The sequence below is a fragment of the Microtus pennsylvanicus genome, chromosome 3 (assembly GCF_037038515.1).
Source record: "Microtus pennsylvanicus isolate mMicPen1 chromosome 3, mMicPen1.hap1, whole genome shotgun sequence".
Classification (NCBI taxonomy): Eukaryota; Metazoa; Chordata; class Mammalia; order Rodentia; family Cricetidae; genus Microtus; species Microtus pennsylvanicus.
The window spans coordinates 62,667,983-62,681,550 of record NC_134581.1 but is presented as its reverse complement, the minus strand read 5'-3'; the positions used below and the strand labels follow the sequence as shown (position 1 = coordinate 62,681,550).

At 50.4% G+C, this 13,568-nt stretch overlaps 1 protein-coding gene across 1 annotated transcript in view; it reads right to left on the bottom strand.

Moving 5' to 3' along the window:
* Positions 1 to 13,568, bottom strand: part of Ccdc33 (coiled-coil domain containing 33) — a 99,112-nt gene that overhangs the window by 66,324 nt on the left and 19,220 nt on the right. Inside the window, 1 exon segment of the mRNA XM_075967777.1 lies at positions 12,536 to 12,699. Within this exon segment, the coding sequence (XP_075823892.1) occupies positions 12,536 to 12,699 (164 nt within the window).

The window sequence follows — 13,568 nt, the reverse complement described above, 5'->3', positions numbered from 1 at the left end:
TTGACTGTAGGTATCTTCCTCTATCTCTCTCCATATTTTTTGAGATGGGATCTCTCAGAAAAGATTTGGCTGGACTAGCTGGCCAACAAGGCCCAGGCATCCTCTCGTCTCTTCATCTCAGCACTGCGGTTACAGGCAGCATGGATTTTGACATGGATACTGGAGATGGATCTGAACTCATATCCACAGGCTTACTCATCTTGCTGACTGAGCCATCTCTCCAGTGCCTCTTCACCCTCTCCATCCCTGTCCTTACTTTCCTGGCTGTCTGCTACCCTCCAGCTTCCTCTGTTGTCTTCTAGTTCCATCTGAACCTGTCTCCCCCATTTGCCTCACAGCCCTTTGGGCCTCCTTGTCCTTTTAGAACTTCAAATCGAACTGCACAGTGGGCCTGTCTTATCCTCAGTGCTAATCCCAGGACAGCCCACCAGGAGAGCAGAGCAAAGGGAAGGGCCCAATTTATTCTGTTCTGGTTGCTGAAGTCCTAGGGAGCTCTTAGTGGGATGAATAGGGCCAAAGCCATGTGCCCAGAAACACCAGGAAGGAAGCCTTCAAGCAGGCACTGGGGAGCATGAACGGAGGACAAGCTGGCATTGCAGAAAAAAGGTCCTGCTAACATTCAGAGTGGTCCACTCTGACTCCGTTGATGGCTTTCCTGGAGAACCTAGAGGGAGGTGGGAAGACAGGTTCACATTAGGTGTCCTTGAGGTCAACTGCCAGGTGTGTGGCTGGGTGGGCCCGACTATCTTGAGAAGATCAGGAAACCGCCGCACCCCACCCTGCCACTCACTAGCCTTCTTCAAGTCAGGCCCTGAGCCAAGGATACCTGGTTCCTTATCTTCTAGGAGGCAAGTGGCAGCCAGACTCCCAGGCCTCAAGTCTACCTTCCTCCTGGAGGGCACTTGGCAGCCTGAAGCCCTCTCTTGCAGGTCAATCTTCCGCAACAGAGGTAGGAGCTACTGAGCTAGCCTCTACAGTGTGGGTCAATGGTTGCATCCCTATCTCTGAGGTAATCTACCATGGCTAGCAAGGGAAGGTGTCTGGAGGACGCAGGGATCACAGAGATGTCTCCAGAAAGAGGACCCTTTCCACAGGGAATGCTTGCAGACTTGGAGGAGGTCGGGAACTGGCTCACAGCAAGTCACAGGTGGGGCAGGATTGAACAGTCAGGCTTCTGGGCCTCCTGAGTGAGTCCTTTCTGGAGTTTTCTTTATTCCAGGCCCACCTTCAGGGTCCTCTGAGGTCACATAAAGGAAGGGAAAGAACTGATTCCTGTGGCCTTGGCTAAGCCACGTGGAACTGCTGGACAAGCAGCTGTGCCCCAGGAGGAGAGGGGCTGACCTGAGGCGGGTAGAATCCCATCCAAAGCCCCTCTCCTCCCTCTCTCATTCCAGACCCAGCCTGACAGTCAAACCCCATCTCAATAATCCCTCCTCTGGCTCCAGTGCTCTTCAAGTCCTTATAGGCTAAGCAGAGTCTGTCACGTGGGCCATGAATGGAACTGTTATTGTATGCAGAGTGAAGGGTTCTCATCCCAGTTTCATTGATTAATTACAGACTAATGAACCGTCACTAATTGCTGATGGTATTACAAGGCACCTGGTGGGCCTCGTGCTGGCTAGTCTTTGTCAACTTGACATAAACTTCGACATACTTGGGAAGAGGGAATCTCAATTGAGGAATCTCCTGCATGAGGAATCTCCTGCATCAGACCGCTCTATGGAGCATTTTCTTGATTGCTAACTGATGTAGGAGGGCCCCGCCCATTGTGGGCGGTGTCATCCTCGGGCTGGAGGGCCTGGACTACAGCAGAAATGTAGCTGAGCAAGTAAGAGAAGGCAAGCCAGTGAGAAACATTCTTCCTTGGGTTTCTGCCTCAGCATCCATCTTGAGTCCCTGCTTTGGCTTCCCTCCTGATGGACTGTAACCTGCAAGCTGAAATAAACCCTTTCTTTCCCAAGCTGCCTTTGCTCACGGTGTTTATGGCAACATGGAAGCAAACTAGGAGAGCCTTCCTCCCCAGAAGAGCTGACTCTGAAGGCAGGAGGTATAAGCTGACATCAGGGATCCCCTACCAACCAGAAATTAACTCTGCCATCTATAGGAAGGGCCTTAGCTTTGGAAACAGAAAGGAAATCTGGTTAAGCCAAAATTCTTTAAAATTCAGGCTGGGTGTGCTGGTGCACACCACTTGGAGAGAAGATTACCTTAAGTTTGAGGCCAGCCTGGTCTACATAGCAAGTTCTAGGCCACGCAGGGCTCTATACTAAGACCACCATCTTAAAAAGCCAAAACCAAAATGAGACTTTGACTCTCCTCCTCATCCCTGTCCATTTCAGCTGTTCTCAGAGGAATCGTTCATGGTGGTGGGGACGCCATCCCTTCTCTGAACTCAGTCAGCTGGGTGGATCTTCCCATATGGTTCAAGAGGGAACTGTGATCCTCAGAACACAATGGCTGGGGTAAACTCAAGAGTCAACCTTGTATACTGGGCATTGTCAGATCATCTCCTGGAAAGGGGATTTCCCTGTTTCCCAAAGATGGTCTCCAAGTCTGGGGACAGCACTGGGCCAAAGACAGCATGCTGCCTGCCTCATCTGTATGCCTTAGGGGCATCTATCCTGGGTCTTTATTGGTGAGGCTCTCAGAAGTCACCTTCTTAGGATAGGAAGTCGCCAAACTCCTGTGGGGGCAGATGACAGTTCCCGTGACTAGCTGCGGGTCCGAGTGAGACAACTTTAGAAGGTCTCATGTCTTGAGAGATTCTCAACACATCAGTCAGTGACCAACCTCTCTTCTAGCGTCCCCTTGCCTCTGTAAGCAGGGGACCCAGGCCAGACACTGGGGTGAACTTCCCAGCCTCAGAGTTCTTCCTGAACGTTCAGATTTATTATCCCTAGTTCTGAGGTCTAGGGTATCGCCTTGCCCGAATGCTGGGGACTGAGGTCTGGGCTATCTCCTTGCCCGAATGCTGGGGACTGAGGTCTAGGGTATCGCCTTGCCCGAATGCAGGGGACTGAGGTCTGGGCTATCTCCTTGCCCGAATGCTGGGGACTGAGGTCTGGGCTATCTCCTTGCCCGAATGCTGGGGACTGAGGTCTGGGCTATCTCCTTGCCCGAATGCTGGGGACTGAGGTCTGGGCTATCTCCTTGCCCGAATGCTGGGGACTGAGGTCTGGGCTATCTCCTTGCCCGAATGCTGGGGACTAAAGACTGTGGACAGAGGACAAAGGAGTGGGGCTGGTGTCACCTTACCATCTCCTTCCTCCCATGTACATTACTGACTTCAGGAGTGGGGACTTGACTGGCCATGTCAGGTGTTCATATCTTATGTCTTGGCCAGTGGGTCTCAACTTAGTGTGAATGAGGACAAGGGATGGTGGTGGAAAGGCCCATGGAGGTAGCTCCTTTCCTAAAGCTGTGCTGGGCACCCTTGGCTCAGAGGCTGGAACCTTGCCTGTACTGCATCGGCTCCTAGCTCTGCCCTGGGAGCAGAAGGCAAGCTCAGATTCCAAGGGCTGTCACAGTGGACTAGCCTTAAAGATGGCAGAAGTAAAGCCTGGCTGTAGGATCTCTTCAGGGGTCCAGCCCAGATCCTAGCCTCTCTGTTACCACAGGGCCTCATAGCTGGGTCTTGGCTCTATTTTTGCTGGGCACGCAGACCATCCTCCGAGTTCCCAGCCACAGTTCTGAGCTAGTTTTTGGATCAAATTCCTCCAACACCACCTTCACAGCACCCAGAGGGCTGTCCATAGGATGCCTGGGAAGAGGGGGGTCACATCTGCCTGTCCCCCTCCTAGCCTCCTTCCTGTGGGAACAGGAGAGGAATTCTACCCTTTATCCTCTCCAGAGATAAACCCCACAGCTTTCCGAGGATGCCACTGGTGCCATTGAAGGCCAGGGAGGTGGACTGGGGTTCCGGTGCAGAGCTCTGCATCTGAGTCCTGGTCCTGGCTCCACTGCTGTGGATCCAGACTTGTTCCTTAAACACTCCTTCCACTAGCAGCGCCCTGTAGTTAACGGCACCAGATGGGGTGAGGTGGCTCTGTCCATTCCCAGGGCTGAGGAGAGGGCTGGACCCAGGGCTTCTGGGGCTTTCCAGTGCAGTGTGAGGGTGCTGGGTCGGAAGAGGCTCCGAGGAGAGAAGGGGTGCGTAGAACAGGCCACAGTGGAGCCTGAAGCAGTATTTGCAGGTGTGGAGACTAGCAATAGCTGGAGGTGGGGAAGGAAAACTGGCCATCCTGGAAATGAGAAAAAGGGAGGCCTCAAGAAGAGACAATGCCCGCTCCCACAAGGGACAGTGCCAGGGGAAGTCACTCTTTTGGCAGGAGACCACAAAGCTGGATGTGGCATTAAGTCTGAGATGAGTGCGGGGTGGGTGGGGATCTAAAGGGACCGCTGTAGATTCTAGCCGACCAAGTTTGGCCTGCATTGCAAACTCTGGGTTTCACACAGAAATCTAGATTTCAACACAGTGGAGACAAACCCCAGTTTCCCCAGATCAGAAATCAGTAGGCGGTTGTTCGGGTGTGTGTGTGGGGGGGTGCTCTGAGGGAGCCAGGACCCTTGGCTTTGCCAGGCTCTGCTACACCCTATGACATCACACAGCAATGACCTCAGGATTATGTCACAGGTCTGGCCCTGAAGGGGTTGACTTTGGAATTGTTAGTGAAGCCCCTTCTGAGGGAAGCTGTGTGGCTGGGTGGAGAGTGTCACACACAGGGAAGAGGCAAGGACAGGTGGAGCTCTTAACAAAGTTAAGAGGGAAGCCCAAACTCCCAGCTGCCCATGGTGTCTGGGGAGGGAGTAGCCCAGTAGGCACTCCGCACATGCTCAGTAAGAAGCTCTGGAGCCTAGGCATCCGTGCCCCATGGACTCCAGAAAGAGCTCTCCCTGCCCTGCTCCTCACCCTCTCCCCAAGCATGCTTGCTTCTCTTGGGCAGCATTGCCCTCCAGGCTGATTCTCAGGAGTCTGGTGTCCTGGAGAGAGTCCTACTATCAGGGGCTGAATGAATGTTCAGTGCAGAAGGAGACCTCAGGGGCCTTGTGCTGGGCTGGTGGGGGAACATCTGGAAAGAATGCTCCTAACTACAGTCTGGCTGGGGTGGGGTGTCCCAAGCCAGCCCTACTTTATCCACTACCACCAGCTGTGTTTACAGCCCTGGGACATAGGGAGGTTCTTACAGAACAAAAATTTGGAGGCTGTGAGCCTCGGAAGTGAAACCATATGGAGAGCAGGTGTGAGCAGGAAATTAAGTAAGCTACAGGGCTGGGGCCTTACAGGATGATGGAGTCCCAGGGCCCACCCAGGATCTACTCCCCAGCCTTGTCTCTCTCCCCAGGGGCCTCCTTCTGGGAGACAAGGAGCCTTGATCTCTTCTAGAGTCAGAGGTCAGATGGGAATTGGTACCTTTGCTCCACTCCACGGCCTGACTGTCTCCTCAGCCCAGTCCCTCACTGTTCAGGGCCTCAGCCTTCTTGGCTACTTCGAGGGGACAATGTCACTCCCCCCCCCCAGGGCCCTGTGGTTAGGAATGTATAGGGAACTAAATCGTTGGTGTGCTTAAAACAGGACAAAGTTACTCATGAGGTCTGCTTTCTTCCTGGAACTGACCCTCAAGTATGATCACTATTAGTGTTAGTTTTGCTAAGTTCAACTCTAGAGTAGCCGAGGCAGAGGTCACCTATGAGTCATCCTGGACTTCTAACTTCTCTGCTCAGATTCTTGCCCTCTGTGACCCATTGGTCAATGCAGGGTGGGTAGGTAGGTTCAGAGCACAGGCTGGGTCTCCAGGCTGGTCTCTGCATCTCTTTGGAAGACTGTTGGGGCCTTGATGCCAACATTCCTCTTTCAAGAGAGGAAACTACTGCATAAAAGATCAGTTCAGCCGGGAGATAGAAAGGACTTTGAATTTTGGAATCCTGGGTCTTCGCTTGGGGACCCATCCACTGTGAGACCACAAGGATCCTAGAAACACCCTGAGCTGTAAGATGAGGCCCGAAACCTACACACTTCCTGGGCACATTCACCTTAAACATGCAGTTCTTAACTCTTCGCTTACTGGGACCTCTACTGTCTACTTCCAATGTCCTTTCCAAGTAGTCACAAGGGTCGGGACCATCTGTGACCAAGATCAGGCTCAGTGTGGACCAGGGACAGGGCTCACGCCTGCCTATGACTGACTAACCCTGACCTGTTTCTCACCCTCGGCTCAGCTCAGCGAAGCCAGGCCTGGACCTCCCAGGCTGGCTTTGCCCCACTCATTAGCTCAGGGCAGCAGGCAGCCAAGGCAGCAGCTGCCAGCACTGGCAGTCCTTCCCCAGCCCTTGGCCAGGAGTCAGAATTCACAGGCCCTCTCCTGGTGCTCCCCCATCCGGCCCACTGGGGTACCCCCACCTGTCAGGACCATTGCCTTCCCGGTCCATGCTGGACTGTGACTGACAGGTCTCTCTGTGCCAGGCTGGGAGTTAGGTACTGGACACTGGACAAGTTAAGGGAGACCTGGGACCTGGCACTGGTCCAGCAGACCTGGGTGTGGAGTCTGCCTTGTGCAATACAGTGAGGGCTCTAAAGAACAGTTTCCCAGGTGAGAGAGGAAGCCAGCCTACCAGGCCTGTACCAGCATGGAAGCCAGCATTCATATCCTGGCCCATGGAAAGACCGAGACTTTGCAGACCAGGGACTAAAAGGCAGGGGCAGTGGGCCAGACTCTGGGTCTTCCTGACCCCAGTTTGATTTCTTTCTACTACTCTGCACCTTATGTACGGTGGGTTTCATGTGCCCAGCGTGAGTGCTGGCTGGGGAGTCCTTACCCTGTGTTTTGCACTGGACCTGCCAGCATCGCCCTGGTTCTACCATCCTCAAGACTCTTCAAACTCTCCCACATGAGGCATTCGGGCATGAAGAGGTGAAGTAACTTTCCCAAAGTCACACAGCAAGTGAGAACAGTGTTACATACAGACACATACATACATACATATACACATACAGCAATTACTAGCTTCCAGCTTCCTACATCACATGGGTTTTGTAATGGGGAAAGAACAGTGAGCAAAAGAGACCTAATACCCTGGTGGTTGCTCTTAGAATTAGTAAGACCTGATGAACAGAAAGTAACTAATCATACAAAGGCAGAGCTGTATCACCGTGGAAGTCTATAGTACTGTGGAGGTAGGCAATGGGGAAAAGCTGGCCAGGGAGATCAGGGGTCTCTTTTTGGAGGTGAGGTTGGAAGAGGAATACAAAGGCTCGGGGTGTGAGGGAACAGGTAAGGACTGGAGAATGCCTATTATGGCTGGGGCAAAGATAGAAAAGGGGAGTCCTGCTGCTGGGAACCTGAAGAGCCAACTAGTGAAGACTCAGCCATACTGGGCCTGGAGTTCTCTTCGTCCTGGGAACAGTAAGGAGCCATGGGGTCACTTTGGTACTCTGCTGCCACAGCAGCAAAGGGAAACCTCCTTTAGAAGGAACTTGGCAAATGAGCAAGATTAGATGTACCTAGAACAGGTGAGAAAGCATAGTGGCCTGTTGGGTGGTGGAGAGACATGACCAAATTTAAGAGATAAGGGGAGGGGGCTTTGGTGCTCTAAGATATAGATAGATTGGAAGGGCCAGGATGGGATTCCTGATGCCAGGACGGGCACGAGATGGCATGGAGAATATGAGAAATGTGTAGCCTTGGAGGAAACAAGGTGGACCAACACTTAATGCTGTGCAGGAGGCAGGTGGAGCAAGGCCATAGAGGAAGTGTGAGTAGGGTATCTAAGAGCCAAGAGAAGAAAGGGCTCGAAGGACAGTGAGTGGTCACCAGGGACTAGTGTGTAGTGGCATTTCATTTGTATTTATATAAACTTTGTCTGAAGATCAGAGAGTAAAACAGCCTCACTGGTCAGCCTTGCAGACCAGGCAGTGTGAACACACACCTTTAATCCCAGTAGCCACACTAGTTGCCATACAAACCAGGCGGTACATCCTTTAATCCCAGGGGTGCACACCTTTAATCCCAGAACTAGAGATGATTATAAAACAGGAGGAAACAGCTCCCAGACACAGTCTCATTCTGAGATTCCTGGAGGCAGGATCTCTATTTCTGACTGAGGTTGAGGTAAGAGTCAGTGGCTGTCTGTTTTGCTTTGTAGATATTTAGGTTGAACCCTAATATTAATCATGTATCACTAGTGTTACTAGGGGACCATACAGATGAGATGTCCCTTGGATGTAGTTGAGGTACTGTGCCCGCAAGGAACTAAAGAGAGAATTGTTGCCATGGGGTGGGATTGGAAGGTGGCTTGAATAGAGACTTGCAGAACCAAAAAATAAGCCACTGAACCTAGTTGGCTAGATAGCTGTGGTAACTGGACTGGCTGGGGCTAATGTCTACAGAGGGGTAAAGTGACCTGAACCCTTGGCAGCTCCCACTAGTGAAGCAGATGAGTGAGCAGCTTGGGGTTCGTGTTCCACCCAATACCTCAACTATAAATCTGTCTATTGGAAGAACAATAAAGCCAAAGAAGACAGAAGAAGTCTCAGCAAAGGACACAGAATCCCCACCCTGTCCTGAGGTGGGCCAACATGGATAGGCAGAACTCAGTAAGCCAAGCTGGATGACTAGACACAGGACATCAGAAAGCAGAGTAAAAATACTTGGAGTGGAAATTATATATGGAGTAAGAATATATATATATTCTGACCTAATTGGGGTATAATTGGAAAGTAAAAATAATATGTATTAGAAATGTATAGTAGGATTTGACATACTTACCTACTATGAACGATACCATGCAATCAGGCTAACACACCCACCCCTTCACAGTTATCCTTTTGTGTTGTATGTGGTGGGTGTGCCAAAAACTCACCACATTAAAAGTCTACAACGCAATATTAACTACAGTTGCTGTACTGTAGAGTAGATTCCCAACTGTATTCACCTTGTAGGTAGATGTTTGGACTCTCTGACTGACATCTCCCTATTTTCCCCGTCCCTAGATCCTGGCACCATCCTACTCTCTGTTTTGTGAATTCAACAAGATTCCACATTAAAAGAAATAATGTGGTATTTGTCTTTATACGTCTGGCTTCTTTAACTTAACATTATGCCTTCCGCGTTAGAGGAAGTTACACATGACACGTGTGTGTGTGTGAATGTGTGTGCATGTAATTTCCCCATTCATGGATGGGCAGATGTTTAAGTTTATTCTATCTCTTCATGTGAGGATGCTATAATACAGGGATGCTGACATTGCTTCACGACACTGACTTCATTTCCTTTGGATATGTATACGGAAGTGGGATTGATCTATACTAATCCTATTTTTAATGTCTGAGGTGTATCATGGTGTTTTCCACTGTATGAATCTGCATTTCTAGCCATAGTGTAGCCACATTCTCACCAATATTTGCAATTTTATTGCATTTAATGAGTTAACCAATTAATTTTGTTTATCTGAGTGTTCATGGGGTGGAGTGGCACATGGGCTATGGTGTCTGTGTGGTCAGAGAATAAATTGTGGGCATCAGTTCTCTCTTATATGTGGGCTTCAGGGTTGAATTGTCACACTTGGTGACAAATACTTTTACCTTCTGAGTCATCCCAAGCGCCCCATTTCTGGTGGCTACTTGTCTTTCTGATAACAACCCACTTAACGGGCATGTGTGGGATGGCCTTCAGGTCCTGACTTGGACATCTGAGGTGATAAGCAATGCTGGACACCTTTTCCTGTCGCCTGTCACCCAGTTATCTGCGCCTATTTAAGAGAGTCTCGTGCAGCATGGGCTAGTTTTGAGTTCACTGCAGAGCCAAGGATGATGGCCTTCAACTTCTGGTCTTCCCCAGTGGCCAAGTGCTGACAAGCTAGGTTTGGCTGGGGATCAAACCCAGGGTGTGGCATATGTTAGGCAAGCACTCTACCTTGGAGCTATACTTCTAGGTTCCTCTGCCTGTTATTGCTTTGGTTTTTGTTGTTGTTGTTGTTTTGAGACGGGGCCTCACTTTGTGTCCTTGGCTGTTCTGGAGCTCACTTTATAGACCAGGCTATCCTGAACTCCCTAAGATCTACTGGCCTCTGCCTCTTTGTATCTGGGATCAAAGGTGTCTGCTGCCTTCTCAGGGCCCTTTTTCAAAATCCGGTTGGTTTTCTGGTACTGGAGGGTAGCTCTCCATACGCTCTGGGCGTCGGCTCCTCGGTAGATGTGTGGTGTGCACGTATTTTAGCCCATTCTGTTTCTTCAGGTCAGTGGAGGTTTTCCTTTGCTGCACGGAGCTTTTCAGCTTCTTGTCACCCACTTGTTTATTTTGCTTTCATTGCTTATACTTTTGATGTCAAATTAAAAAAAAAATCATTGCCAAGACCAATGTAAGGATCCTAGGGGAAACTGTTTACTTGTAGATCTTAACAGTTTCAGATTTTACATTCAAATGTTTATAATTAAAAAAACACACACATTGAAATATCCATATGAGAAAAAACTTTAGTGGACTTTCTTATTGCATACTTTGTTGTTCTATATTGTAATCATTTCTGGGAAGACATCAAACTCTTCCTGGGGTCTTGGGCCCAACTCTAGAGACTTGGGAGTTTTTGTTCCTCCCTCTGGGAGTCCTACCTGGGGCTGGGGGTTAGCACTGAAAGCCGGCTCTTGGTCCTGGCAGCTGGGCCTTCATTCCCAGAAGCCCTCCCTTCTTCTTTTCATTTGCATCTCATTAGCACCACTCAGAGCTGCTGGCAGCTCAGCCTGGAGCTCTGGGACCAGGCTGGAGCCTGGCACAGGCCCTGCTCCCGTCATGAAAAAGGAAGCAGGGATGCATGCCTCCCACTTTTTACACTGCATGCTGTGCTGGTGGGTCAGAGGAACCAGGATGTTCTCAGCCCTTCACACTCCTATCCAGGCTCATGTCCCCTAGACTCCCCTCCCTTGCATGTTCCTATGGCAACAGGGTGATGGGGCAGGGGTCTTGGAATAACACAGCCATCCAGCTACCCTCCCCTCCACAGCCCAGGCTGGATTGGTGACAAGCAGGGCCTCAATCTCCTGAGATGATCAGTGATAATTGGTTTATGGAAATAGCTGAGAAGCTGAGGGACATTTCCCAATAGAAACCAACCTCCCGCCAAGCAGCTTTCAGCCACCTGTCCCTTCCCTGGTTAAGAAATGGAGTTGGGGGAGGGGAGGGCAAGAAGCTGGGCTGGGGCTAGTGGGGTTTTTCTGGGCCAACCAGGCAAGAGCTTCTTCACCTGTTGTTCTTCAGCACAGCCTCTGTACCTCGTGGGAGAGGGGGTGGGAGAAGGGCTGCTTGTCATCTTAGCCAAGTTTTGCATCCTAGGTCCATTAGTCTGTGACCATGTTGGGTGCACAACTGGAGAAATGGAGAATAAGACCTGAGATCTGCAAGAAGCCTCCGTTCTGGGGACAGACTAGAAACACACGTGTGTTGCCGTTGCTAGGGGATCTACCCTGGTAGATCTGACTGCCTGGAGGAGGAGGCGGGAGGAATGCTTTGAAGGTGAAGAATCAGTGTTGTGTGCAGCCTCCTGGGGCAGGCATTCTCCAAAGGGACTGAGCAGTGGGTGGGAAGTGCCTGGTGCAGGCAGGGGTGCAGGCAGGGACTCAGGCAGGGAGGTGTCAGGTAGAACTGTGGGAAAGTGCAGAAGCCAGAAAGCCCCCATTCTAGCACAGTACTAATGTCCCTCCAGAGGGAAAGCTGGCTGGCTATGGTGTTGCCTCATATGCTCTTTGAGGAGGAATGAGGCTCCTGAGGTGGGCAGCAGACATGGCATGTCAGGCCCTGACCACCAGGCTAAAAAAGGATGGAGAGAGAGAGAAATTCATTAAAGAAGAGAAGTCCCATGGCAGAAGTGAGAAGCAAGGGCCCACAGAGGTACCTGCAAGCAGCATAACCTCTTGGGACCCCCAAAAGCCAGGAGAGGCAGACTCCAAGTCTTTCTGTGGTAGGAGAATAAGGAAGGACTTCAGAAAGCTGCATAAAGATTGAAGCCGCCAAAGAGCCCTTTGGTAAAGAAACACTGGAAGCCATTCCCTACCCAGGCTTCATGTAACACACAGGACTCCAGGAAAAAGCCCATTCTATACATGATGGGATGTAAATGACCAGTAGAAGGTAACGAGTCCATGCTGAGTTTTTCCATGATTGCCCTTCCAGCTCTCGAACACATTCCCATTCTTAGGAGTGCTGTTTCTATTGTATGTACCCCTTGTTGTTTTTTCTTAAGACAAACTTCAGATGTTCTGAAACTCAGATCTGTGCTTATAGCTGTTCTCCTGACCATCCATGTCCCACACTGAGCCCAGCATAGGCACCACAGACAAGGACCTTGCCCTGGGGAGGTCAGGCCCTGCTCAGTTCTGGCAGCAATTACCACACAGCAGGGAACAGGACAGGCTTCTCATTTGTACAGCCTTAGTATGATACCTCTGGGTACCACAGTCCCTTCATGAGTTCAGCTTCCAGACATTCATCAGCTGGTTTCTGTTTCCAGACCCAACCCCACCTCTAACCCTGCTTCCGCAGCCACTTACACCATCACATAGGGCCTTGGATCAGAGCCATCCTTGCTGGCAGGAAGGTCAGTAGCTCCATGCAGAGTGACCACAACAGTCTCCTTATTACAGGGAGCCAGGTAGCTGGTGTCAGGATCTAGGTCCAGAGAGGTATCCAGGGGCTCCACCGGTTCTCCAGGAACCTGTAGGGAGAGCCAGGGCTAAGCACACTCATCTGACGGAAAACTCCCTACCATCACCCATAACCTCTACCAAGCATTTGGAAGCTTTTGACATTATAATTTTGGCTTAGGAACCATGCATTTAATTACAAAACAAACAAAACATCAGGAAGAAATTTTATAAAACCTGCCGATGGTGGTACACACGTATAATCCCAGTCCTCCAGAGGCAGGAGGACCAAAAGGATCAGAAGTTCAGGGGCATCTTTAGCTACTTTAGTTTGAGGCCAGCCTGGGTTACATGAGACCTTGTTGCCAAAGAACAAGTGCATCAGTTGGTTCACCCTTTGCTGTGTTAGTCCAATGACCCGTGGCGGAGTCCAGAAACCCCTGGGGAAGAGAAAACTGACTTGACAATGGTTTCCTTCTGATCTCCACATGCACCTGCTCTCTCTCTCTCTCTCTCTCTCTCTCTCTCTCTCTCTCTCTCTCTCTCTCTCACACACACACACACACACACGATAAAATACAAATAATAAAATTGAAAAATACAAGTTTTAGGTTTTAAGTAAGTCTATGCTATGATTTTGTGTTGAGCTGTGTTCACCAAGACTCCTGGCTGCAAGAGGCTGGATATAGGTTGTAGTCTGTAGGCTGGATAGGTATGGCTGTCTATTTCTTCCAGTACCTTTTCCCCTCTGTAGCATTATCCTGCTTCCTGAACCACAGAACAGTAGCCCCTGAAGCCATTTTTCTCCCTACCTCTGCCTCATACACTGTCTATTCTTTGGGGTCTCTCTTGCTTCTTCCCTAGCCTATGGTATGCCCCTGTTGCAGGTACAGTCTCCCTTAAGCTTCTGCGGGTACCTCTGTCTAACTCCTCAATGCCA